General features: G+C 47.8%; 1 protein-coding gene and 1 long non-coding RNA gene across 4 annotated transcripts; both read right to left on the bottom strand.

Annotated features, from left to right (window-relative positions):
- Positions 1 to 3685: 3685 nt before the first annotated feature.
- On the bottom strand, positions 3686 to 11262 carry LOC123051217 (uncharacterized). The gene is made up of 2 exons (XM_044474030.1): positions 7749 to 11262; positions 3686 to 7653 (listed from the first exon to the last, which is right to left on the bottom strand). The coding sequence occupies exons 1-2, from the start codon at positions 9541 to 9543 to the stop codon at positions 4223 to 4225; spliced, it is 5226 nt and encodes a 1741-aa protein (XP_044329965.1). The 5' UTR covers positions 9544 to 11262; the 3' UTR covers positions 3686 to 4222.
- Positions 11263 to 11543: 281 nt separating this feature from the next.
- On the bottom strand, positions 11544 to 13288 carry LOC123048436 (uncharacterized). 3 transcript variants are annotated; one of them, XR_006423290.1, is made up of 5 exons: positions 13112 to 13288; positions 12709 to 12931; positions 12401 to 12591; positions 12232 to 12310; positions 11544 to 12138 (listed from the first exon to the last, which is right to left on the bottom strand). It is a non-coding gene; the product is annotated as an uncharacterized lncRNA (long non-coding RNA). The 3 variants fall into 3 exon arrangements; XR_006423289.1 differs by lacking the exon at positions 12232 to 12310; XR_006423291.1 differs by lacking the exon at positions 12232 to 12310 and having other exon boundaries at positions 12709 to 12920.
- Between the last annotated feature and the right edge of the window lie 14456 nt (positions 13289 to 27744).

Genomic DNA, 27744 nt, shown 5'->3' with positions numbered 1-27744 from the left:
ACAGTCAGCAACCTACGCCCTTTCGGAGCGACGTGCGCGTGGATGTTTTTGCACAAAACCCCCTTGAATCATTTTTATTTGCTCCAAAAAGTCTCTGCTAACAGTGGCCCCAAACATTATCCCGTAGGTCTCCTCTCATTGCAAATCCCCCCGATTCCCAAATCTCAGTGCACAAATTCAGTTAACATGTTCAGTGCACAAATTCAATTACCATTAAGTGCCAAAATTCAGTTAACACTGCAGCAGAGAAGTAAGCAGTTAAGTCACAATACAACAGATTATTATCACTTGCCAATACAGCACATAATGTGCAGATAACAATTTCAGTTAACACTTTCACTCACATAATGTGCAGCATATTCAGTTAACTGAATTTGCAAGCATATTCAGTACGCATTGTCACAAAAATTCAGTAAAAGGATTTGGACTATGGCATCTAACGATTCATAAAACTTGTAGAGTGTACAACGGGGACAAGTTGTTTTTTTAGTGGGACAACAGCAGGGACAAGTGGTTCGGGCTGCAAAAGCACAAAAACAGAACCTTCTACTTCCCTCTTTGGCACTGGAGTCAAAAGGCCATTGAGGAGGATGTTGGTTGCAGTTTTCTGAAACACTCCGGTGGCAAAAATAATTGCGTCGTCACTCGGTGGTCGTCTCTACACACACACACACACACACAAACACACGATGCATGGACGCGGATACCTTGTCGAACATGACGCTGGCGAGCGACGAACATGGGAATGAAAGGCGAGTCCAACTGCATGCCCGTCGCCTCGCCGCTAAACGAGCGGTACTCCAACTCAGCCACAGTGTGCGTGCATGGTTACATTTTGCACGCAGCCGATTTACTCCTGTTCCCCCGCAACAACAACAAAAATACTCCTGTTCCTCCAAGTTCAGGTTCAGGCCTTCAGGGTGAACTCAGCAACAGTCACCAGTGCCGCTCTCGTACGGCGCGGCGCGTCGGTGACCGACATGTACTTTGTATAGCCTTTTCCCCCACTTTTCGTCAATCCCAACTTTTTTGTCGAATCTAACCACACACACATAAATCCCCCAAGATGTGTTCAAATTGTCGTCAATGCAAATTGCAAATCAATGATGGAGCAAAAAACACACCACTTGGCGACCATGGCGGCGCCAAGCACGGTGAAGGCAGAGCCGACGCAGAAGCCGCTGTCCTGGTAGTACAAGAAGACCGGCAAAAGCTGGTTTCCGGGCGGCGGCGACCCTGACTCGTCCTCTGCACCACTTTGTGTCGAGACGACGGGTAAGAGAGTATTGTTAAAAATGAAAGAAAACTCATCTTCCAATTGCAACAATATACAATTTGCAGAAAACCCATCTTCCAATTGCAATAGCAGTGCTGCTTGTAATGTGTATTTGAAGATCCCACTAGTGGCACCACAGTTGCAGAGTCTTGAAACGATATATATCATACAGTAAACACAGTGGGCTCAACAGCACGGCCGACTCAGAGAGGCCAGAGCACGACATACATACGATCTTCTTCTTTCTTTCTTTTTTGCGGGGGACATACATACAATCTGTAGCAAAAAGTAATTGTTACTGAAAACTAAGTTAGATGTGACTGACAATTCAACTGATTCTCAATCACAGATTGTTTACAGGAGCACAACCATTCCATTCCTGGTTGCGATATTAGAAGCATATCAGTTGCAGAATTCTGCCACCCATCGAGCCGTGACCTCCAAGTCATCCGCGAGCTGTTGCGCGTCTTTGGCGTGGCATCCGGACTCCGCATCAACTTCGCCAAGTGTTCGGCTACGCCCATCCGTTGCGGCGACACGGAGATCACGTGCATCAACGCCGAGCTCGCCTGCGCTGTTCTCGACTTCCCCATCACATACTTGGGCATTCCCTTGTCGGTTAGGAAACCCTCGGCTTCCTCCCTGCTGCTAATCGTCGAGGCTCGCGAGGAAGCTCTCCACTTGGCGCGCGGCCCTCCTCTCCCGTGGCGAGCGACTCGCCCTGGTCCGTCATGTTCTCTGCGCGATCCCGTCTCACATCATGGTGGCCATCGCGATCTGCCCGCCAATACTCAAGCAGATCAACCGCACCATTCGCGAATTCCTTTGGTATGGCAGGAAGGAAACCCGAAGCGGCCATGGCCCCGTCAACTGGCAACGCGCTTGCCGCCCTCTTGAGTTTGGCGGACTTGGCATCCAGGACCTGCACCGCCAGGGCATTGCCCTGCGGGTACGCTGGCTGTGGTTGCAGCGCACGGACCCCTCCAAGCCTTGGGCGCATCTTCACCTTCCGAGTGACCACGACGCCTCATCCATCTTCCGGGCTTCCACCTGGGTTGTTAGCGACGGCCGGACTTCTCTCTTCTGGACGGACCACTGGCTCAACGGTCACACCATCTCGGACCTGGCACCGTCTCTGCTCCCCCTTGTGCCGCGGCGCATGAGGAAACGCACAGTCGCCGATGCCCTTCAGGACCGCCGCTGGATTGCCGACCTCCGTGGCGCGCTCAACCCCACTGCTTTGACCGGGTACGTCCAGCTCTGGAGGTTACTTCGGTCTGCTACTCTCTCGAACCACCCTGACCGCCTGCTTTGGCGATGGACTGCCAACGCCAAGTACTCGGCCAAATCCTGTTATCGAGCGCTTTACTCCGGATCTACTACTGCGCCATTCTGGCGCCTCACTTGGAGCTGTTGGGCCCCCCTCCGCGTCAAGATGTTCACTTGGCTCGCCGACCTTGACCGATGCTGGACCTCCGCTAGACTCGCTCGGCATGGTCTGCCGCACAATGATCGTTGTGCCCTGTGCGACCAGGCTGAAGAGACCATGCAACACATCATCATCGGCTGCCCTTTCTCTCGGCAGATTTGGCATGACGTACTCGCCTGGGTTCGTGCTACTACCCCACCCCCCTCTGGAGATGAAGCCTTCCTTCGCTGGTGCTCGGCCACAATCAAGGGATCCCCCACCGGCCACCGCAAAGGCCTCGCTACGTTGGCTGTGCTCACGGCATGGTCCATTTGGCGACACCGCAACAGTTGCGTCTTCGACGGCGAGAACCCCTCCTCCTCGCGACTTGTTGCTTCGATCCAGGAGGAGGCCCGCGCCTGGGCTAGAGCAGGCGCACGCGGACTAGGCGCTCTATTAGCATAGGTCCACTCTTGTAACGGGCAGAGCACCCCGTCACCAATGCTCTGCAGCTCCATGCCTTGCCTTTAGCGTACAAGGCATCGCCCCAAACTATGCTGCACACTCCTACCTATCAATGAAATGATACACACTCTTGCGTATTCGCGAAAAAAAGTTGCAGAATTCTGAAAAGGTAAATACCATACATATGGTATGCCGCACTAACTCAAGTATAGGTACTGTAACTATCTCCATTAGTCGGCGACCGCTAGGCCGATCAGACCAGCCATTGATCTCCATAACAGCAGGACATATTGACTAGCAAACGTCGCAAGTTCCATTCGCATCCCTCCTCGGTTCTGAATCTTTATTGCTCATGCATTTGCTGATAGCAAGTAAGTAAATTCAGTACTATATCCATTCCTCTCTACATCACAGAGTAATAAGGAACCCCGACGAATTAATTAACCTCTACCTCCATTTCAAAATATGTCCAGTCTTCCTGTTGCAGGGATTAAAAAGGAGGAGCAAATACTACATCAAACCTTACAGCACACAATTCATCATAGATTATTCTTGTCAGGTACGCATATGGATAGCATACTTACATCAGCCATTACAAGAACACAATGACGAAATCGCTTGACTCGTCACAGAATGACAATATTTGACAACTATTATGTGACAGTTTCTGTTACTCCTCACACCAGTTTTCATCATTGATACAAGTGTTCCTCCGCTCAGAATGAACTGAAGGAGAACACATACACAACAGGCACAAACATGCACACAACTCTGATGGAAATTAAAAAACATACATGCACACAAGCACAAGGGATTGAAGGAGATACCATGACAAGCACGCACATGGATAGCATGACAAACAGGCCTGCAGTTCTGGGAAGCAGTGATATGAATGGATAGTGATGCGGATGATGGAGAGTGAAATCCTTGCAAACCTTTTCTCAGTCAACCAGCGCCGATTCTTCATCCTTCTTTTCAAATTTTTTATTCTTGATCTTCAAGAAGCGGGAGATTGGTGCGCACCTTGTATCATCGTCCTTTTTTGTTGTGCTCGTTTCTTTTGCTTGGTCTTGTTATTGTGGCTTGTGTGTAAGAACAGGTCGGGCTTTATGCGCTGCAACGTCTCTTCTCACCTGATATGGGACCTGGTCACCACTGCACTCAATCTCCTTCAGTCTCGGAAGGTTGTCAATGCCAAAGAGAGACTTCATCTCCTTGAAGGACCAAACAATCTTTTCAATCTTAGGAGCAGATCCCTCGGTGAAGCTGATCCTGCTGATGGTAGGACACTCAACAATAAGAAGGTCAAGATTTGGGAACTCATCTTTGTGGAAGACTAGATGGCCTTCCTCATCATCATAAGACTTGATTGAGAGCTCTAGGCAGCGCAGGTTTTCTTGCTTGGCAAGGATTTGTACATCTCCCTTCTTCAGGTGAGTATCACAAAGAGTCACCTTGGCAATTTTATCAGCGTTGTCAATTTTATCAGCATTGTCAAATAATGAAAGGAACTTCTCACCCTTCAACTCGATCTCCTTCAGTTTTGGAAGGTGACTAACCCCACGGAGCTGGTGTTGTTTGTCGGTCAAGGACAAGGCAATCTTCTTGAGCTCAGGAGCTGCTCCATTTTCAAAGATGACGTTGATCATTTTGGAGCTCTCAACACGAAAATACTTGAGATGTTGGAACTTTCCTGTCTTGAAGATGAACTTACTATTGGTGTCAGTGTTCTGATCAAGAGCACTAATCTCGGTGCTCTTCTTCGGAGTTGCACCCTGACTGTCTTGCTCGGGAGCTTTGCGCTCGTTGCTTTGCTCAGGGTCTCTACTCTCAGTGATTCCCTCAGCAGCTCTACTCCCAGTGTTTTGCTCAGGAGCTTTACTCTCGTTGTTTTGTTCAGGAGCTCTACTCTGAATGTTTTGCTCAGCAGCTCTGCCCTCTGTGTTCTGCTGAGCAGATCCACTCTCGCTGTTTTGCTCAACTGCTCCGCTTTCGGTGTTTTGCTCAGGTGGTCTGCTTTCGGTGGTTCCCTCGGCAGCTCTGCTCTCAGTGTTTCGCTCAGGAGCTCTACTCTTGCTGTTTTGCTCAGCTGCTCTACTTTCGGTGATTTCCTCACCAGCTCTGCTCCCAGTGTTCTGCTCAGGAGCTCTACTCTCGTTGTTTTGCTCAGGTGCTCTGCTTTCGGTGATTCTCTCGGCAGCTCTGCTCCGAGTGTTTTGCTCAGGAGTTCCACTCTCGCTGTTTTGCTCAACTGCTCCGCTTTCGGTGTTTTGCTCAGGTGGTCTGCTTTCGGTGGTTCCCTCGGCAGCTCTGCTCTCAGTGTTTCGCTCAGGAGCTCTACTCTCGCTGTTTTGCTCAGCTGCTCTACTTTCGGTGATTTCCTCACCAGCTCTGCTCCCAGTGTTCTGCTCAGGAGCTCTACTCTCGTTGTTTTGCTCAGGTGCTCTGCTTTCGGTGATTCTCTCGGCAGCTCTGCTCCGAGTGTTTTGCTCAGGAGTTCTACTCTCGCTGTTTTGTTCAGGAGCCCTACTCTGAGTGTTTCGCTGGGTAGCTTCGCCCTTTGTGTTCTGCTCAGCGGATCCACTCTCGGCGCTTTGCTCAGGAGATGCTTTGTCTTGAGAAAATGAAAGTAGGGACTGGTTTCCTTCCAATTCAAGCTCCTTCAATTTTGGAAGGTTGTCGATCCCACTAAGAAACCTTATGTTGGTGGAGGACAAAACAATCTTCTCGAGCTCAGTAGTTGCTCCATCTTCAAACTTGATGTCAGTCACAGCCTTGTTGGAGCCCTCAACAAGAAAGTATTTGAGTTGTGGAAATACATCCTTCTTGAAGGTGAGCTCTCTCCCATTGTATGCATTGGATCGGAGTCTGACAGAGTGTAATTTGGGAAGCACGGCAAGGACCATCAGATCACGCTCTTCCAACAAGGTACCAGTCAGAGTTACCTTGGCAAGTTCATCGCTACCTTTGGCCAGCACTTCAAGGAGCTGCCCACTTTGTGTGACTCCATTGATGCTTAGGCTCTCAAGATGCTTGGGACTTTGTCTTAACAGATCATACATCTCTTTGTTGGAGAGAGTGCTCTTAGTTCTGGTGCTGTAGGATATAGTGATTGAAAGGGACTGAAGGCAATATTTTAGGTCACCGATGGCTCGAAGCAACCTCTCGAGGTGATTGTTTCTGTCTTCAATAACCACACCGAGCTTCCTTAGCTGCCATAGATGTCTTATCTCTTTCAACTCACGGCCATCCCCTGAAGCCCTGACACTTGATAGTACCTCCAAATTTTCCATTTTCTCAATCTTGAAAGGAATCTGGACAGGAAAGCGTGGCGACTTATCATTGGGTCTTGAATTTGGATCAACACGGCTAGCCAAGAAGCGCCTCAGCTTCAGCAGTAGGATATTCCTTGTTGCACGCTCAGGCACCATAGTTTCCCGGATATCCAATACCTCTAGCTCATGGAGGTTGTTTATTTCACTGGGTAGATATCTAACATTTGTTCCTCTTAGGCTCAGATACTTGAGAAGTAATATCTTGTTGCAAATGTCCCTGAGGTAGTGATTTTTGTCATAGCATTGAGTGCCTTCTAGATCTAACACCTTCAGGAGCGGCAGTTGTGGTGAATATTTGGGGAGCTTGTATACAAACTTCTCGATGCCATCAGAGGCACGGAGTCGGAGACCACTAAAGATGGAGAAGTGGCGAGCCCAAAGATCAGAAAGGCGTGCATCCAGAATGTGCTCTTTTTCTGCGACCTCGGTGATAAACCCATGCACTTGATCACCTACCATGCAGCTCTTGACCTTTCCTGCAGCACCAATATCATGAGGCAATATAAGCCCTCGTTTAATCAGGGTGTCAAAACATTGCTCCGCATGCTGCACTGCAGTGGCCCAGTCTTGCTTAGTTATCAACCCCTCCGTGACCCATCGTCCAATTAAGGTTGATCTCCTGATGTTGTGGCCTTGAGGAAAGATGGCTAGGTACAGCAAGCAAGTCTTGTGTTCTCTAGGCAGATCTTTGTAGGAGAACTTGATCATATTCTTAGCTCTAGTGCCAAATGTCTTGGCAGGAACCAGATCTTCATTTAACTTGCACAGTTCTTCATAGCTCCTGTTGGGATTAGCGTAAAGAGCGTATGCGAAGATCTTCATGCAGAACTCATGTGGATGGCACTTGGCCAAGATTTCACGTAGAATTCCTGCGATGTCGCCATCATTTCCATTATTCATCCGTGGCTTTATAAGCTGGAGCACGGTATCATGGTAGAGTCCAACTAGAGAACAGGTTATTGGCTCTCCTGGTGGATAGCAAAAATCTTTGGCCTTTTGACTATTCTTTGTGGACACAATCACTGCGCTGCCAGGTGCACAGCCTAACAAATTCAAAGCATTTCTGGTCTCCTCCCACCGAAAATCGGCTGAAACATAGTCTTTGTCATCTTGGAGGATAATCAGGGTCTTCTTATTTTCCAGACGCGGCTTAATCTTATCCACTATCCCTTTGGCGTACAGCAGACCCCGAATCCTCCAGGGATCTGCGACATTTTTTCCAGGGTTTCTTTGATGGTTTCATTGATAGCAGCAGCAACATCACTGGTCGCCTCAACCTCTCCTGATACTATTCCCTTCATCTTTTCCTTTGCTTCTTCGATGACAGCAGCAGCAATAGCACCGGTAATGTCCATCTCCTTCATTTTCTCCTTGGTTTCCTTGATAACAGCAGCAGCGATAGCACTGGTCACCTCCGCTGATAGCTCCTTGAGTTTCTCCTTGGTTTGATTGACAACAGCCGCAGCAATATCCCTGCTCACCTCCCCTGATGCCTCCGTTTTCTCCTTGGTTTCTTCGATGACAGCAGAAGCAATGGCACTGGTCACCTCCTCTGATACCTCCTTCGTTTTCTCCTTGGTTTCTTTGATAACAGCAGCAGCAGCAGCAGAACCGGTCGCCTCCCCTGATATCTCCTTGGAGACAGAAGCAGCAGCATCAATGGCTTGTTCCTTGGTAGAGGTGCCTTCCAGTAGCTGTGGCTTGGGAAGCAGCCCCAATATGATGTCTAGAGTAATCTTGTGGTTGTGGATGATTTCTTTGATGTGAGCCTCGCTCAGTGTAGTAGCACTACTGGTGGTGGCTTCCTGGGTCTGCTGGGACTGCAGGGGCTTGTTTGTCGGGAACACCTTGCGCAGGATATCTTCATATTGGCTATTATCGAGATGAATCTGGGTCTTGGACTCGCCTGTTTCCATATGATCTTTCAGCAATGAAGCAGTTTCCTCTATAGTCCCCTCTGAGGATAGTGGCTGAACCGGCGTGTTCAGCACGAGCCGCAGCGCATGGTGGAATATGCCTAAGCACTTGTTTTCTTCAACCTTCCCTCTATCCACTCCTCCAATCTCCCCCTTGCCAACTTCTCGAACCTTGTTCCTGATTTGATCAATCTTGTCGCGGATTTCTCCATTATTAACCATCTTCCACATTTCGAACTCGAGTCCTGCTTTGTAATTGTAACCTTCCCGAGGATTATTAACCTCGCTTTGTCCGCCTGTGACTTCCTGCTGCCCACATTCATGCAGGATGTAGGAGAGGATCTCCCTGGGTAACAGAGGAAGATCCCATGGGAAGTGCAATGCCGAGAGATTGACCCAGATCGTGCGCTCAAAGTTGTTGGCGGCAAACCTCAAAGAGTCATGTGCGACGGTACCAGCACCCTTTGTATCATCTGGCGCAACAATGGTGATGGATGCCATGGATATACAGTTGTTGGTTTTGGCTTGCAATTCCTGCCAGTTGGCTAGCTTCTCGGCACAGTACTCCTCTACAAGGCGAGGTTCTAGAGCCCTTTGATGGGGATCAGAACCGTCGGCCACTTGAATCTGATAGTCGTCCTCCTCCTTGTATTCTGTGGCAGCAGCTTGAGACGACGACGGTGGCAAAGATGCCGCCGCCTCCTTCCGCGGGATCTCCACGCCATACCGCAACCGACGGTTGCCTACGTCACGTGCCCGCTCCTTGAGCTCACGCAGCCGAATGGCCGCGTTGTGCTGGGCGACCATCCTCTGCACCAACCAGGAAGCCCACCAGAGGTAGCGCCAGCGGCCGGCCCTGGCACGGTAGACCGCCGGATCACCGCGCCGGAGGTAGAGGTCGATGCAGTTGCTGCAGTCATGGGCCAGGTCCCGGACCTGCTTCATCCATGTGCGCACCTGCTCGTCGTGCCCACCGCCCCCGGCAGGAGGCACTGTCCTGGACAGGTGCTCCAGGAAGCTGTGCATGCTCTCCATCTCCTCCTTGATGAACTCCGAGTCGCTCCCGACGCGGCTCAGCAGCAGCGCCTCGTTTCGGAGGAGGCCCAGCAGCGAGCTCACGGCGCCAGACGCGAGCTCAGCCATCGCAGCTGCTGCCGGTGTGTGTCCAGCAAGCTATTATTGTATTATTGGCTGTGCTTGTGCATGAAGTAAAGGGTCAACCGAGAGAATGGAGGAGCTAGGAGCATAGCCAAAGAGGACACATGACAATGCATTATGGTTATCAAGCATGCATCTAAACTTTTTCTGGCCTCTTCTCAAAAAGAAAAAAGAACCTATACAGCATTGCCTAGCTAGTTTGTCTTCTACTCCTTCATTTGCTTGAGCTGGCAAGCATGGAATGATTCCAATCAGGAATGTACTCTTTGAGTGTTCCTTTATTTTAGGACCATGTCCGAACCCTTTACTTCATGTATCAATTATCATCCTCTTTTGCTTTGCATGTCTGCTCTGGCATCTAATGATCTAATCCGCGCTGTCTGACAAAAAGGGCCGGAAAATCTCGGTGAGCGAGATGACGTGACAAAAGCATAACGTGGGATGGGAAACGTAAGCCTAGCTAGTCTTCTCTTTCATTTTCTTGAGCTGGCAAGGATGGTAGAATTCCATTGAGGAATGTATTGTTTGAGTGTTTCTTAAGTTCAGAACCATGTCCAGACCCTTTACTTCAGGTATCTTCTTTTGCTTTGCACGTCTGTTCTACCATCTATGGGAGATGTGCTGTTGATTGGGAATGACTTTGATTGCTGGTGCTTTCGCTTCTGGTATCAACGGACAAAGCCTGTGGTTATGAAGTTGTTATGGATGAGGTGTGTGGGCAAAATGAATTTGCGGGATGAACCCTGCAGACAGTGCAAGTAGAACACTCTATAGGTAATATGATAAAAGAATATTCAGCCCATTTACAGCTCCACATGTAGTGCAGAACAAAGATTTATATAGCTCATAAGCTAGGCACCCCATAAATCATGTTTATTATTTACTGTTCATAAGGAAACACAGTAGGCATGGCTAGGCTTTGCTACACCAGACGTCAACATGAACTGCTCTGCAACAGGCACTTGGCACCCGTTTCAGTTAGCGGTCGGGTTATTTGCAGTTCAAAAATCCTTGAAGTTCAATTTTGTGACCCAAATCAGCAAAACATAGTGGACTTCCAACATTTTTAGAGCAGAAAACTAAACTGTGATCTTAAATTGCCAAGATTATTAGGAAGTTTACGCCATACAGAAAGGACGGTACAGTTCAAGTTTCCATGACATTATAGCTCCTAACTCCTAAGGCCTGCTGCCACCTCCCATCATGCAAAGCAAGGTCAATATCATTAACGGGTCTTGGCTCATCTCAACACTCAGTAGATTAAAACACACACCAACGATGTTATGTTTGTCAAGATTTAATTTTGGGGCAAATGAACTTAGTGTAAAATCACCGGAAGTAAACTTATATGTCTTCCAACAACATCTGTATTATATGAGCTTTACAGACAGACATATGCATTCTGACAATTCCTTAAGAGTTGCAAGGTTCCAGGGTAGTGTACAGTACATTTATTTGCCTTTTGTACTCTGTTTCTTGTTTTTAGTTTGCCTTTGGCTTCCTAACGTTTTATGTTTTGTTTTTTTTAGGTTGTGAGACTTGCGCCATCTTGGTGCTTCTTCTAATACAATGAGGAGCACTTGGGTGCTCGTTTGAGAGAAATAATAACTCAATGTATATTCTCCTATCATCACAAAAATTGGAAACTATAAGTATATTAGCAATTTATTAACTATTTTCACTAAATATAAGCATATAATAATAAATAAGTTGTACTAAAAGAAAATTCATTTCTATGATCCAAAATAAAATATCAAGAATAAGACAAAATGCTTAAGCAAAACAAAGTACTCAATATACACAGATTGTATTAAGAATAAAATAGCATGCACCATATATGGCCCCCATAGCAATGAAATGTGGAAAACAGATTGCTGGAAATTTAGGTAAATACTCGACACATACAGAGAGCGCTATTGCAGCAATATTTTGCTCTTGTGGGCGCGGGGGGGGGGGGGGGGGGGGGGGGGGGGGTGGTGGGGGGACAGTGGTAATCTCCATTAACTGGCATTCTGGAGGAAATGGACATGATACAATTTTCAAAGGAAATATGGAATACCTTTGACGGTAGCCTCTTGGAATCTTGTTCTCATGATTCTGACAAACTTGAAGAGATCGTTAGTTCAGTTCAAATTCTTCATCAATTCTTCAGTGTCTTTAAGCAATGGAATACACTGAATTACTGTTTAAGGAGAGCGAGAACTTCAGTGACTACAATTTCAAACAATATGAATATTAGACTGCTCGGATAAGAAACTGCAACTCACAGACAGCTGTACTCATCTTTAATGATCTTTATGCAAAACGAATAGCCATTGTCAGGACTTTGATGTCAATTTTATTAAAGACAAAGGTACCCCCTTTAAAAAAAGAGGAGATGCCACACATGAAGGTATGAAGCTAACTTAATGGACCATGTCACTGAACCTCTCATTACCTTCTTCTGCAACAACTTTAAAACTAAGAAAACACATAATAGCTTTGTCTAGGTAGCTTTTCCCCATCGCGTCAATATTAGCCTCAACAGCTTCGATGGCGGCCATCAAAAGAAGATGTATGAAGGCATGTTGAATTCACGTCCTGCATAGCCAAGTGAAATATTCAAACAAAAGAATCATGTTGGGGTCGACATAAATACACAACTACAAGTTTCAGTGGCAAAATATATTGGACCTGGGAGTTCAGAACAACCCTTAAGACTGGGATATTTGGACTTATTGTCTTTAAACCCCACTGAAGCACTTCTAATTTCCTATTCAGTCCAGGATTTGCAGATCAGATAATACTGTGACACCTTAAACTATTGTACTAGAGCCGTGATTTGTAATGTATACATTTTTACCTTCAAGCTGATGTGATATGACACTTGCAAACTCATCTCCCCTAGCCGTCTGATCCAAGACCAAGCTCCTGAGCTGATCGTTCATTGTAGTGGCACTCGAAATTGACTGGCCGGTGAGCTTACTTTCTGATCCTTTCTTTAGTTGGGCTGCAGAGATAGTTTATAAGAGACTTCAGCCCTTCCATGAAATGCTGTAAAAGGCAAGGAGACCAATGTGAAATCAAACATTGATTAACTAGTGCAAGTATAATATAGATCCCATTACTGCAAAGTGCAGAAAAGAATGAAGAAATGCTCAAAATGCTTACTGGACAGACTTGCCTCGAGTCCCCTGAGCTGATTCTTTAGACTGTTGAGTTTTTCTGTCCTCACAAAAGTGCAGAAGTCAGCATAATTAATCACCTGCCCTTTTCAGCTTGAAGTCACAAATCATATTGCAACCCGAGCAAACTAATCGCCCAAAACCAGCACACCCGGTCGGCAGGTCGCACAACTCTGCACTTCAAGCAGAGTAGCTGCACTGCACAAAAACTGAGACTTTCGGATTAATCGGCTCGCCGCCATCAATGAACTGAATGGCTAAAAAGTAAAAACGGTGATGTACGCTTAGTACATCACTCCCGCGTGCGCACATCAACGGACAACCAGCGAGTTCCCAAGATGGAAGAGGGCTATCCCAAGCGACGGGGAGGCACGCACGTGCGTACGAACCTCGGCGGGCGGCGCTGTCTCCGGCGAGCGAGCGGGACGACAGGATGCGGAATGCGTACGCGGCACCCGCGGTGCGCAATCGACCGCTCGCACGCCGCACCGCCGCGCAGATCCACGGCCGCCTTCCATGGCCTCCGTCGCCGGTATCTTTTTTATTTTTTTGAGGGTTTCTTTCACTCCCGACGGTAGTGAAATGGGCCTACCAGTTCAGGAGGCTGGGTTCAGGCCCAGAGGCGCCCTAAGCTGCTGCTCGCCTAGACTGCTCTAGGCCTATTTTGTGCAGGGGAACAAGTAGCAAGCCTTCGTGGTATTTTATCAAGCAAAAATTAACACAATGAAAAACATGTGTCCAAGAAGTTCATTGCAATTTTCCGTTGTGAGAATTACTTTATAATTTACTGCATCTTAGGTCCAAAGTAATGCATCTTTAATAGTTTGGAGTATGAACAAAGGTGCAAGGTGTATCTAAAAATCTGGGAGTGGGGGTTATTCACAGCGTAACATGAGGAATACCGCGCAATCGTGCACGATGGCGAGACCGTGCTACTACGATAGGCCGACGCATTTACGGTTTCCAGTGTGTGCTCTAACCGATATTTGGGAAGGTTCTATAACCTTCTTGGATCAGTTTTTTCTATGTTTCTTTTCTGTCGTTTTCCTATTTTCGTTTTTCCTTTTTCTTCTTTTTTTATTCTTTCCATTTTAAGTTGCATAAAGATATTTTCTCCCAATGTTTGAATATTTTATGATAATTTAAAACATTTATTGAAATCCATGAAAAAATATAAATTCATGATTTGTTTCTGAAGTTTGGGAATTGTTTCGAAATCCAAGATTTTTTTTAAAATTCATGATTTCAAAAAATTGTAAGATTTTGTGAAATCTGTCAACATTTTTCAAATTCATGATTTGTTTTCGAAATTAGGGAATTGTTTTGAAATCCAAGAACTTTTTAAAAATTCATGGTTTAAAAAAATCGGCGCATTTGTTGAAATCTGTCAACATTTTTCAAATTCATGAAAGTTTCTTTGGAATTGGGAATATTTTTTGAATTTTGTGAAATCTTTCAACATTTTTCAAATTCATGAAAGTTTCTTTGGAATTGGGAATATTTTTTGAATTTTGTGAAATCTGTCAGCATTTTTCAAATTCATGATTTGTTTTCGAAATTAGGGAATTGTTTTGAATCCAAGAACTTTTTTAAAATTCATGGTTTAAAATAATCGGAACATTTGTTGAAATCTGTCAACATTTTTCAAATTCATGAAAGTTTCTTTGGAATTGGGAATATTTTTTGAAATCCAAGAACATTTTCCTAATTTGTGAATATTTTTCGAAATGTGGGAACATTTTTTTAATGCATGAACATTTTTTTAAAATCCAAGAACATTTTTGAATGGAACTTACTACTACCAGTACTAATAAATAATTAAGGACCCTAATAAGTGCCACACGTGTGGCACGAAGCAATTCCGTCCTGACTTTTTTAATGTCAAGTTTAGTTACCCGAGGATGGCAACTTTAGTCGTGAAGCATGACAACTTTCTGTTTGGACGGCAAGTTTCAGTTTTTTTTGTGGGTTTTTTTTTCGGATGACAACTTTACTGTAAAAAACGTCAGCGCGGTGTTACTTCGTGCCCCACGTGTGGCACTTATCATTTGGATAATTAAATATGTACTGCTCTTGTGGAGATGAATGTCTGGTCTGATCAGCCTGGTGGTCAACTATTGGAGATAGTAACAGTGTTTATAGTTGTGTCAGTGTGAAAACATTGTATGTATGGTATTTACCTTCTCAAAATTCTGCAACTGATGTTCTAATATTGCAATCAGCACTGGTATGATTGTGCTCCTTGTCCTCCATACAATCTGTGATTGCGAATCAGTTGAATGGCTTGTGACAGCGAAATCTATCTTAGTTTGATGTTAACAATTCTTGCTAGAGATTGTATGTATGTCGTGCTCGGAATGTGTGAATCGGCTGTGTCGATCACAACTCCACTGTGTTTGTTCGGTATATATGATATAATATCGTTTCAACAATCTTCAACTACTGTGCACCCTCCTAGTGGAATCTTTGAAAATAGATATATAACCATAATTACAAGTGGCTGTGTTTGTGCTTCTGCAAACTATTGCAATTGATAACGAACTGAGTGGTTCGTGCCAAAAATAAATAAAACCTATCATCAGTTACGGAGTCACAGGGCTTAGATTTGGAAGTGCATAATAAAACCAGAGAGAGATTTTCATTTATGGGAAATGTAGGTGGCATTTTTAATCGCTAACCGCCTGATCACAAAGAGGGTGGCTGATTCCACAGAGATGTAAATCAAATCACAGGTTGTCCAAGCAGGTGATGAATATGTTTCTTCCCTGTGGTGTTGTACTAGTAAATTAGTATCAAACAGATCGTCATGTTTCGCAAACCTTACAAATACAAAATTAGCCTTCAGGCATGTGATTACCATTTACAAGTTGACTGGCTCACATGAGCCATGGCGAGTTTCTAATGTGCCCTCATCAATTTAGCATTGGTATTATGGAAACCAGATGGTGTGATCGATGAAAAGGGTGTTGACACCCTTATAAAAGGGCTTCATTTCTAGAGGATTGATTAATTTGTTGCTACAGGACATGTTTGAATGATTCAACATCACTGCACTTCCGAGCCGAGTATATGCGAGATGAGATATTAGAAGAATACTGAATATGCACATCTAAAAATTGTTCCATGTATCTATGGAGATAACTTCACACTTGTATGAGGAAGCAACACCTGAACTCTAATCACACAAGCTAGCATACCGACGATGACGGTTTAGGTGTTGGCCCTATCAGAATTTACATTTCACAATGATTTTACTACTGAATTAGTGTACCTAGTTGAAGGAGGGCAAGTTGCTTCTTTCATTATTTGACTCTTCGTGATACTCAACTGAAGCAGGGAGATCTACAAATCCTTGCCAAGATACGAAACCTGCGCTGCCTAGTGCTCTCAGACTAGTCTTACGACCAAAGTCATATACCCTTCAACAAAGATGAGTGTTCCCAAAACTTAACTTCTTATTGTTGAGTACCCTACCGTCAGCAGCATCAGCTTCACCAAGGAGTCTGCTCCTAAGATTGAAAAAATTGTTTGGTCCTTCGACGAGATGCAGTCTTTCTCTGGCATTAAGAACCCTCCGAGATTGAGTGCGTTGGTGGCCATGTCCCAGCTAAAGAAAGAATCACAGCAGAAGAGGATGATGATGCATGGTTTCCACCGATCCCCCGCTGCTTGAAGATCAAGAATCCGAGCTAGCTGGCTGAGGGAAGGCTTGCAAGGATTTCACTCTCCATCCATTCATCACTGCTTCCCAGAACTGCTGGCCGGTTTGTCATGCTGTCCATATGCGTACCTGTCATGGTATCACCTTTAATCCCCTGTGCTTGTGTGCATGTTTGTTTTTTAATTTCCGGCAAAGTTGTGTGTATGCTTGTGTCTGTTGCGTATGTGTTTTCCTTTGGTTCATTCCGCGCGGTGGAATATTATTGTTAGGATGAACCACAAATATGTCAGATAATAGTTGTCAAATACTGTCAAGCAATTTCGTCATAATGTACTTGTAAGGGTTGATGTAAGTATGCTATCCATATCCGTACCTGAGAAGAGCAATCTACCACAAACTGTGTATATTTACCTATACTAAGTGTGTCAGGATGTTATTTACCATTTCAGCATTCTGCATTCTTATATTGCAGTCAGGAACGTATGTTGTGTTTGTGCTTCTCCAAGCAATTTGTTCTTAATTCGTTAGGGCTCCATGATACAAAGATATATGAATCGATATACTGAATTTACAAACTTAGTACCAGCAAATGGGTGTTCCATTTTGATCAGCTACGGAGTTTTGGAACCGACAAGGGATGCGAATGGAATGTTCTGATCGGCCCGGCGGTCTACTATTTGGAGATCATTACAGTGCTTATACTTGAGCCAGTGTGCAAACACCGTACGTATGATATTTACCTTCTCAAAATTCTGCAATTGATGTGCTAATTCTGCAATCAGCACTGGTATGGTTGTGCTCTTCCATACAATCTGTGGTTGAGAGTCTATCTTAGTTTGATGTTAACAATTGTTGCTAGAGATTGTATGTATGTGTTACTCTGAATGCCTGAATCCGCCGTGCTGTCGACCACAACTCCGCTGTGTTTGTTCGGTGTATGATATATAATATCGTTGTAAGACTGCAACTGTGGTACCAGTACCACCCTCATGGAATCTTCAAAAATATATTTGAATGCAGCGCTAATATTGCAGCAGTAAGTGGCTGCGTTTGTGCTTCTCCTAACAATTTGTTATTTGGGAACCAACCGAATGGTACGTACCAAAACGAGAGAATAGCGTATTATCAAGCACGGGGCTTAGAGCATCTCCAGCCGCGCCCCCAACAAGTCCTCCCCAGGCGTTTTTGCCGCGCCGGCGCTCAAAAATCGGTCCAGTCACGCCACCACGAACCCCTTTTTCGCCGGCTTCGGCCGAAATTGGCGCCGGCAGCCCCAGGCCGAACCCGGCGCGCTAGGGGCGCTCGGGGGCGCCGGGGCGAGGGGTTTTGGCGCGAAAACACGGCGGGCCCGCCGAGTCAGCGGCACGCGCCTCGTCTTCCCCAGAACGCCTCGATTTCCCACGGGGGAATCAATGGCGGCGGGCCCGCCGAGTCAGCGGCAGCCTTGCCATTGATTCCTCACGGGCGGAGCGTCACGGGCTGCCTGGCGGCGACGCCTCCCCTTCCGGCACGCGTTCACACGGCGCCTGGGGCTATAAAAACCAGAGGCTTCCCTCGCCGCTGGACACCGAGTCCGCCGAGCCCAAACCAGCCGCCGTCCCTCCCTTCCGCCGCCGAGCACTGCCGCTCTCCCCTTCCCCTCCTTCTCTCCATGGCGGAACGCTTCCCCGGCGACGCCGCGGCGGCCAACGGCTTCGGCCGCCGCTCTCTCCAGGAGTGCGAATCGTGGCTGCTCTTCGAGGCGAACATCCCGGCGCCACCGGACATGCGCGCCGGGCCGACGGGGTCGAAGCTCAGCAACGGCGGCGTCCCCATCCCCCTCGTGCCCGACGTCGACGCGCGCCCTGACTTCTTTGCCGCCGAGGTCGACCGCGTGCGGTCGTCCTTGTCGGAGGAGCAGCGCGCCCTGCCCCAGTACGCCGTCGGCAACAACGCCGCGTGGGCGGACTACTTCCAGCGGCGGCAGGCGCAGCGGCTGGCGTCCACGAACGGGGCGCCGGTGGTCGGTGGCGTGAAGAACAGCGATGGGCGCCGCCTCTGGTGGGGCGTCCCTAGCCGAACCCTGCACGAGGTGATAGCGCACCTCGAGGGCGGCAACAACCCGCCACTGGCGTACCCCGCCGTGGCGGCGGCCATGCCGGCCCCTCGCCGGAGCGCCGGGCCGTGGGTGCCCAGGAGGTTTGGCAGCTCCTCCTCTTCCCACTCTTCATCCTCCTCCCGCTCCTCCTCGCACTCTTCCGGCTCGCCGGCGCTCCTCGGCGTCAAGGCAGAGCCCGACGCGGAGACACCAATCGGCCGGCGCACCCACAGCGCCGGTATCGTCATCAACGAGGGCGGCCGGCGTGCCTCCTCCTCGGCTCCTCCGCGTTTCGTCAAACCGAAGACGGAGTCGGGGCTCGCCGCCGTCAAGCCGGAGCCGGGGCTCCCCGCCGTCAAGGAGGAGGCGCTCGACGACGAAGCGACCCTCAAATGGGCGCACGACGACTGGCTGCAGACGGAGAGGGAGCACCAGTGCGCCGCCTTAGTGCAGTTCGCAGCTCGTCGCCGTGGCCGGGACGAGGGGGACATTGTCGTCCTCGACGACAGCGACGACGACGACGCGCCGCCACCGCCAGTCCACCATGGAGACGCCGGGCAGGGGTCCAGCAGGGGCGGCCGCGCCATCAAGAAGGAGAAGTCCGACGACGACGACGAGGACGGCGGCGACGTCAGCGACGTCGCCTCGCTGATCAACTTCTTCGCCCCGTAGATGCCTTTTTTTAAAATTATTTATGTAAAACGCCGAACATGTTGAATATTAATATCAAGTTTGCCGAATTTTAGCCAAACTTTACCGAATTCATATTTTTTAAAATAAAAAAAAGGCGTCCGCTCGCCCCCGCGCCGATTTTAGCGCCGGCTCACCCCCAGGGGGCGCGTAAAATCGCCGCCTGGGGTCCAACGGCTGGAGATGCTCTTAGATTCTGAATTATTTAATAAAACCATAGGTAGATTTTTTGTTTATGGGAAATGTGGATGGCATTCTTAATCACTAACCGCCTGATCACAGGGAGTATAGTTGATTACGCAGAGATGTAAATCAAATCTCAGGCTGTAGGAGCAGGTGGTGATTACGTTTCTTGCCATTAAAGTAGAGTTCCCTGTGGTGTGGTGCTGTACTAGAAAATTAGTATCAAACAGACTGATGATTTTCAAACTGTACAAATTTAGGCTTCAGGCATTGAGGCATGCGATTAGTATTTAATTACATCCTCTGTTCCTAAATATAATACGTTTTGGCAGTTCAAGTACATGTTGACTGGCTCAGCATGATCCTTGGCCAGTTTCTCATGTTTCTCATGTGCCCTCATCAAGTTAACACCGGTATTGGTACTATGGAAACAAGATGGTGTGATCGATTCCACACGGATGGGATGAAAAGGGTGTTGACACCCTTATAAAAGGGCTTCATTTCTAGAGGATTGATTAATTTGTTGCTACGGGACATTTTTGATCCGGGACGGGCGACTCGAAGGGAAAAACCCTAACGCCGCCAAGCTCCGTCCTCCACCCGATCCCTCGCCGCCGCCTGAGGGTGGCGCTGGCCAAGTCCGAGCCGCAGCTAAGGAAGCTCGCGGTGGGGTCGTGCTACTCCGTCCTGGTGGAAAGGGTTGAGGGCCCTAGATCGGGAGAGGCGGCTCTGTCCGGTCCTATGCTGCTCCCTCATAGAGAAGGGCTTTGATCCGGGACGGCAGCCCCCTGGTGTGGCCTCCCTGTCCGGTGGCAAGGCGGGGCTGGCGCGCTGCCGGGGGTCGACTTGGGTGGCCAGCGATATACTGGCCGGTTGGTGCCGTGGCTAGCTGCCCTGGCAGCCGATGGCGCCGATCTTTATTCACCTTCATTCCCTGCTAGGTGCGCCATGTCTCACCGGACATGTCCATGTTGGATGCTACCTAGTCACCGGGCTGAGGCAGAGTGGGTGGTGGGGATCTAGATCGGGATAACTCCCTGGTCAGCTCCGGCCAGCCGCGACGGTGATGTCGCTCGAGGGCGCCGGTCTTCTTCCTAGAGACGTCCTTTGGGTCTGCCCTACCTCTTCACAAATCACTGCTTCTCGGGTGAAAATCCTACCTATAGTGGGCAGCGATGATGTAACACCCCGCATGTAACTTGCCATATTTGTAACTCCGACTCTTGCCATTTCCGGCTATGTGATATGTTTTTCCTCCGTTGTCGGGTTTTGTCTTTCGTTTTGTATTTTGTCATGTCATGCATTTTTATATCATGTCATCATGCGCATTACATTTGCATATGTGTTCGTCTCATGCATCCGAGCATTTTCCCCGTTGTCCGTTTTCCAATCCGGCGCTCCTATCTCCTCCGGTGCACCCCTCTAGTTTTCTTTCGTGTGCGTGTGTCAAACTTTCTCGGAATGGACCGAGGCTTGTCAAGTGGCTTTATTATATCACCCGGAGTCTACCGGTCAAGTTTCGTTCCATTCGGAGGTCGTTTGGTACTCCATCGGTTAACCGGGCATCCGCAAAGTCCATTTGAGTGTCCAGCTAAAACCCCCTCCAAAACCAGCCCAAAGCCCACCAAACTCTCTTCCATGCTCTAGGTCGTTCGATCACGATCGTGTGGGCGAAAACCGCACCTCATTTGAAGTCTCCTAGCTCCCTCTACCTATAAATGAGTGGGCATCCCGAAAAACGGAATCGCAGTCTAACCCTAGCAAAAATCCCTCGCGCCGCCGGACAGCGTCCGCCCGCGCCGGACACGTCCGCCCGCGCCGGACACGTCCGCCCGCGCCGGCGGACGAATCCGCCGCCGCCACGTCATCGTCTCTCTCTCTCTCTCCTCCCGCGGCCCGCCGGAGCCCGCTCCCGGCCCGCCGGCCCATCCCGCCGCCGCGCGCCCGTGCGTGCCGCCGCCGCCGCCAGTCGCCCGGCCCCGCCGACCCGCCGTCCGCCGCTCCGGGCGCCGCCGCCCGCCGGCGCCGCCTCCCTCCCCGTCGGCCCCGCCGCCCTCGCCGGCGCCGGGCCCCGCCATCCGCTGCCTCGCCGGCGTCGACCTCCCTCGCCGGAGCCGAGCCCGAGCTCCTGTAGTCCGGCCAGATCTGGATCGGTAACTCCCCCGTTGACTTTCCTCGAACCCCCCTCTTTTTCTCCAAGTCCCAGAAATCTTCAGCATATGCTCCTGTTCCCGATGCGATAACTTTGTGCATGTAGCTCCGATTCGTGCGTATAATATGTCAAATTGTTCGCCTCGTGATGCTCTTCATTTTGTTCAATTGCACCATTTTCATTAGAGGTCATATTGATGCCCAAATCCTCGTTGGAAGAGGGCTAGTTGCTGTTAAGCTCTGGTTCTTATCAGAACTTGGAGATTTGTCATTTTTGTATCATTTATTCTCTGCATCTTTTGAGCATGAGCTCTATATGTGTTTTGAAGTAGGCCATGCCATCTTTCCAGTGGTATAGTCCATGTATTTTTGTGATCTTTGTGGTGACTAGCACAAGCATGCAAAGTAGGTCCCGTAATATTTCTGATTACAGGGACTTAGTGATTTCTCTAAGTCCTTGTCTGCTGTAATTTTGTTGCCATGTAAACTTGATGCTAGAGAGAGATCCATGCATATTTTGGAGATGTTCAGTAAGGATGTTTTGTAGATATAGTTGTAATGGATCCATTCCTGCAATTGTTTGCAATTTTAGAGTACCATAGCATGACTCAATCTTGCTCTACTTGTGCTATAAAATATTTCTGGCAGATACTTAACATGACATACATTTTTTCCAAGCTTATTGTAGTTGATCCACACATGCTATGCATTTGTTCTTGCCATGTATAGCTTCATAAACATGCCATCTTGCTGTAGGTATGCTTGGTTTTTCATGAATTGCTCTGTAGTGAGTGCATCAAGCTCACAAAGAGGCCTACATATTAATATTTCTGCCATGCTCTGTTTTCTGCTAAGTCTGAAACCTGATAACGAAACTTGCTATGTTTACATGCTTGCCATCATTTCTTATGGTCCTTTTTGGCTTATGGTCAGTAAGGAATTTTTGTCATGTGCATTTAGTAGAACACTACCATGCCTTGTCTTGCTATGTTAAGTTTCTGTAGCATATTGATTTCGTGCTCTGAACATTGCTACCTGATGCTGATTTCTGCCATGTCCAGTTTTTCACCAAGTCTGTGAACCTGTAATCTTTTGCACTTTTGCCATGCTTGTTTGAGCTTGATATGTTGTGAACTAGCAGTAGCTCAGTGTTCATCTTTTGTCAAGCATCTCCTGTAGATTATTGCCATGTGCTTTGTTGCTATGTTGGGGTGCTGTACCATTGTTACTTGTTGTATTTTAAATGCTATCTTGCTGTTTATCGCAGATTAGTGTCATTCTTGTTTTGCTTGCCATTTGCAAACCGTGCATCCGATTCCGGTGATCTTTATATCGATTTCGACCGAAATCATCTCATCTTTCCAGTGACATGCTTGGTTTGCCAAGTTACTGCAATGTTCGTCATTTTCCTTCCGGAGCACGCATATGCATCGCATATCATAACTTGCATATCATACATGTCTTGCATCATGTTGCTTGCGCATTTCTCGTTGTTGATTGTGGTTCCATTTGTTTGTGTTCTTGTCTTGGGTAGAGCCGGGAGACGAGTTCGTGAACGAGGAACCTGTCGAGTACGCTTACGAGGATCAAGCTTTCGACAACTCTGAGAACCTTGCAGGCAAGATGACCACCCCTCGAAATCACTTCTATCTTTGCTATGCTAGTTGTTCGCTCTATTGCCATGCTCCGCTACCTATCACTTGCTATATCATGTCTCCTATTTTAGCCATGTCAGCCCCTAACCATCCTTTCCTAGCAAACTGTTGTTTGGCTATGTTACCGCTTTTGCTCAGCCCCTCTTATAGCGTTGCTAGTTGCAGGTGAAGTTGAAGTTTGTTCTATGTCGGAACATGGATATGTTGGGATATCACTATATCTCTTATTTAATTAATGCATCTATATATTTGGTAAAGGGTGGAAGGCTCGGCCTTATGCCTGGTGTTTTGTTCCACTCTTGCCGCCCTAGTTACTGTTATACCGGGATTATGTTCCTTGAGTTTGCGTTCCTTACACGGTCGGGTGATTTATGGGACCCCCTTGACAGTTCGCCTTGAATAAAACTCCTCCAGCATGGCCCAACCTTGGTTTTACCAGTTGCTACCTAAGCCTTTTCCCCCGGGTTTTCGCGAGCCCGAGGGTCATCTTATTTTAACCCCCCCGGGCCAGTGCTCCTTCGAGTGTTGGTCCAAACTGAGCAGACTGCGGGGCCACCTCCTGGAAACTCGAGGTCTGGTTTTACTCGTAGGATGTCTCATCCGGTGTGCCCTGAGAACGAGATATGTGCAGCTCCTATCGGGATTTGTCGGCACATTCGGGTGGCTTTGCTGGTCTTGTTTTACCATTGTCGAGATGTCTTGTAAACCGGGATTCCGAGACTGATCGGGTCTTTCCGGGAGAAGGTTTATCCTTCGTTGACCGTGAGAGCTTATGATGGGCTAAGTTGGGACACCCCTGCAGGGTATTATCTTTCGAAAGCCGTGCCCGCGGTTATGAGGCAGATGGGAATTTGTTAATGTCCGGTTGTAGATAACTTGTCACTTGACCCAATTAAAATACACCAAGTGCGTGTGTAGCCGTGATGGTCTCTTCTCGGCGGAGTCCGGGAAGTGAACACGGTCTGTGTTATGTTTGACGTAAGTAGGTGTTCAGGACCTCTTCTTGGTCATTGCTAGATGACGTCTGTTCCTTTGCTTCTCTTCTCGCTCTCATTTGCGCAAGTTAGCCACCATATATGTTTTTGCCGCTGCAGCTCCACCTTTTGCACCATTCCCCCCTTTAAGCTTAAATAGTCTTGATCTCGCGGGCGTGAGATTGCTGAGTCCTCGTGACTCACAGATACTTCCAAAACAGTTGCAGGTGCCGACGATGCCAGTGCAGATGATGGCGTCGATCTCAAGTGGGAGTTCGACGAGGAACGGGGTCGTTACTATGTGTCTTTTCCTGATGATCAGTAGTGGAGCCCAGTTGGGACGATCGGGGATCTAGCATTTGGGGTTGTCTTATTTTCATCTGGATGTTGACCGTAGTCGGTCTATATGTTTGTATTTTGGATGATGTATGATGATATTTATGTATTGTGTGAAGTGGCGATTGTAAGCCAACTCTTTATCCCAGTCTTATTCATTACATGGGATTGTGTGAAGATGACCCTTCTTGCGACAAAACCACTATGCGGTTATGCCTCTAAGTCGTGCCTCGACACGTGGGAGATATAGCCGCATCGTGGGCGTTACAGATGACGCTCAAGGCGTGTCCTTCTTAAAGGCGTCGTTGTGAGAGCTATGTGGCGGTGGGCACTGTTTGGGTTCGTTGGCAGATGCAGATAGTGTGCCCCTCTTCCTCCAGCGGGCATCTATGTTGGGGAACGTAGTAATTCAAAATTTTCCTATGATCACGCAAGATCTATCTAGAAGATGCATAGCAACGAGACGGGGAGAGTGTGTCCACGTACCCCCGTAGGCCGAAAGCGGAAGCGTTTAGTAACGCGGTTGATGTAGTCGAACGTCTTCTCGATCCAACCGATCCAAGTACCGAATGTACGGCACCTCCGCGTTCATCACACGTTCAGCTCGATGACGTCCCTCGAACTCTTGATCTAGTTGAGGACAAGGGAGAGTTCCGTCAGCACGACGGCGTGGCGACGGTGATGATGAAGTTACCGGCGCAGGGCTTCGCCTAAGCACTACGACGATATGACCGAGGTGTGTAACTGTGGAGGGGGGCACCGCACACGGCTAAGAGAAACTTTGGTGTATGTTTGGGGTGCCCCCTCCCCTGTATATAAAGGAGGGAGGAGGAGGAGGCCGGCCTAGGAGGGGAATCCTAGTTGGAGTCCCCTTCCTTTTCCAAGAGGTGGAGAGAGGGAAGGAGGAGAAGAGGGAGAAGGAAAGAGGGGGGCGCCGCCCCCTCCTAGTCCAATTCGGACCAGCCCATGGAGGGAGCGCTGCCTCCCCTTGTGGCCCTTCTCTCCTTTCCACTAAAGCCCAATAAGGCCAATACTTCCCCCGGTGAATTCCCGTAACTCCCCAGTTCTCCAAAAAATACCCGAATCACTCGGAACTATTCCGATGTCCGAATATAGCCTTCCAATATATGAATCTTTACCTCTCAACCATTTCGAGACTCCTCGTCATATCCGTGATCTCATCCGGGACTCCGAACAAACTTCGATCATCAAATCACATAACTCATAATACAAATCGTCATCGAACGTTAAACGTGCGGACCCTACGGGTTCGAGAACTATGTAGAAATGACCGAGACACATCTCCGGTCAATAACCAATAGCGGAACCTGGATGCTCATATTGGCTCCTACATATTCTACGAAGATCTTTATCGATCAAACCGCATAACAACATACGTTGTTCCCTTTGTCATCGGTGTGTTACTTGCCCGAGATTCGATCGTCGGTATCCTCATACCTAGTTCAATCTCGTTACCGGCAAGTCTCTTTACTCGTTCCGTAATGCATAATCCCGTAACTAACTCATTAGTCACATTGCTTGCAAGGCTTATAGTGATGTGCATTATCGAGAGGGCCCAGAGATACCTCTCCGATACACGGAGTGACAAATCCTAATCTCGATATATGCCAACTCAACAAACACCTTCGGAGACACCTGTAGAGCATCTTTGTAATCACCCAGTTACGTTGTGACGTTTGATAGCACACAAGGTGTTCCTCCGGTATTCGGCAGTTGCATAATCTCATAGTCAGAGGAACATGTATAAGTCATGAAGAAAGCAATAGCAATAAAACTAAACGATCATAATGCTAAGCTAACGGATGGGTCTTGTCCATCACATCATTCTCTAATGATGTGATCTCGTTCATCAAATGACAACACATGTCTATGGTCAGGAAACATAACCATCTTTGATAAACAAGCTAGTCAAGTAGAGGCATACTAGGGACACTCTGTTTGTCTATGTATTCACACATGTACTAAGTTTCCGGTTAATACAATTCTAGCATAAATAATAAACATTTATCATGATATAAAGAAATATAATAACAACTTTATTATTGCCTCTAGGGCATATTTCCTTCAATCTACTCCAGGGGAAACCCTAAATCTGGGTCTCCCAGGCCTTATGATGACGGAGACTTCAGTGTTGTTTTCCCTCCCGAGGGCATTGTTTGGTAGTTGATACTAACCGGAGGGGCCAAAAGGTGGGGCAATGTTACATCTACCGCATCGAAGACAGCACGTCTCGGCGACGTGGCGCAGTGAAGTCTCATCGTTGGACGCGGGTTGATGGATGCGCACAGGCTGGTGGCGTTGTCTGGCGTGGTGGTGACGTCGACAACAGTTGGGCCTGGCAAGGTCAATGTGACGATCCCTCTTGAAGATGGGACGGCGAAATATGACGGCGGTGGATCATAGAGCGTGCGCATGCGATGCACGCAGTTGGTCACCTAGACCGGTTGGTGCTCTCGGCTTGCCAACGGGCGGCTTCTTCAAGCCACTGGATTAGATGGTGAGCGTTGGTGTGTTGGAAATATGCCCTAGAGGCAATAATAAATTGGTTATTATTATATTTCCTTGTTCATGATAATCGTTTATTATCCATGCTAGAATTGTATTGATAGGAAACTCAGATACATGTGTGGATACATAGACAACACCATGTCCCTAATAAGCCTCTAGTTGACTAGCTCGTTGATCAATAGATGGTTACGGTTTCCTAACCATGGACATTGGATGTCGTTGATAACGGGATCACATCATTAGGAGAATGATGTGATGGACAAGACCCAATCCTAAGCCTAGCATAAGATCGTATAGTTCGTTTGCTCAGAGCTTTTCTAATGTCAAGTATCAGTTCCTTAGACCATGAGATTGTGCAACTCCCGGATACCGTAGGAATGCTTTGGGTGTACCAAACGTCACAACGTAACTGGGTGGCTATAAAGGTGCACTACAGGTATCTCCGAAAGTGTCTGTTGGGTTGGCACGAATCGAGACTGGGATTTGTCACTCCGTGTAAACGGAGAGGTATCTCTGGGCCCACTCGGTAGGACATCATCATAATGTGCACAATGTGACCAAGGAGTTGATCACGGGATGATGTGAGTTACGGAACGAGTAAAGAGACTTGCCGGTAACGAGATTGAACAAGGTATCGGGATACCGACGATCGAATCTCGGGCAAGTAACATACCGATAGACAAAGGGAATTGTATACGGGATTGATTGAATCCCCGACATCGTGGTTCATCCGATGAGATCATCATGGAACATGTGGGAGCCAACA

This window comes from Triticum aestivum, chromosome 2D, assembly GCF_018294505.1.
Source record: "Triticum aestivum cultivar Chinese Spring chromosome 2D, IWGSC CS RefSeq v2.1, whole genome shotgun sequence".
Taxonomy (NCBI): Eukaryota; Viridiplantae; Streptophyta; class Magnoliopsida; order Poales; family Poaceae; genus Triticum; species Triticum aestivum.
This window is presented reverse-complemented; position numbering and strand designations above follow the sequence as displayed.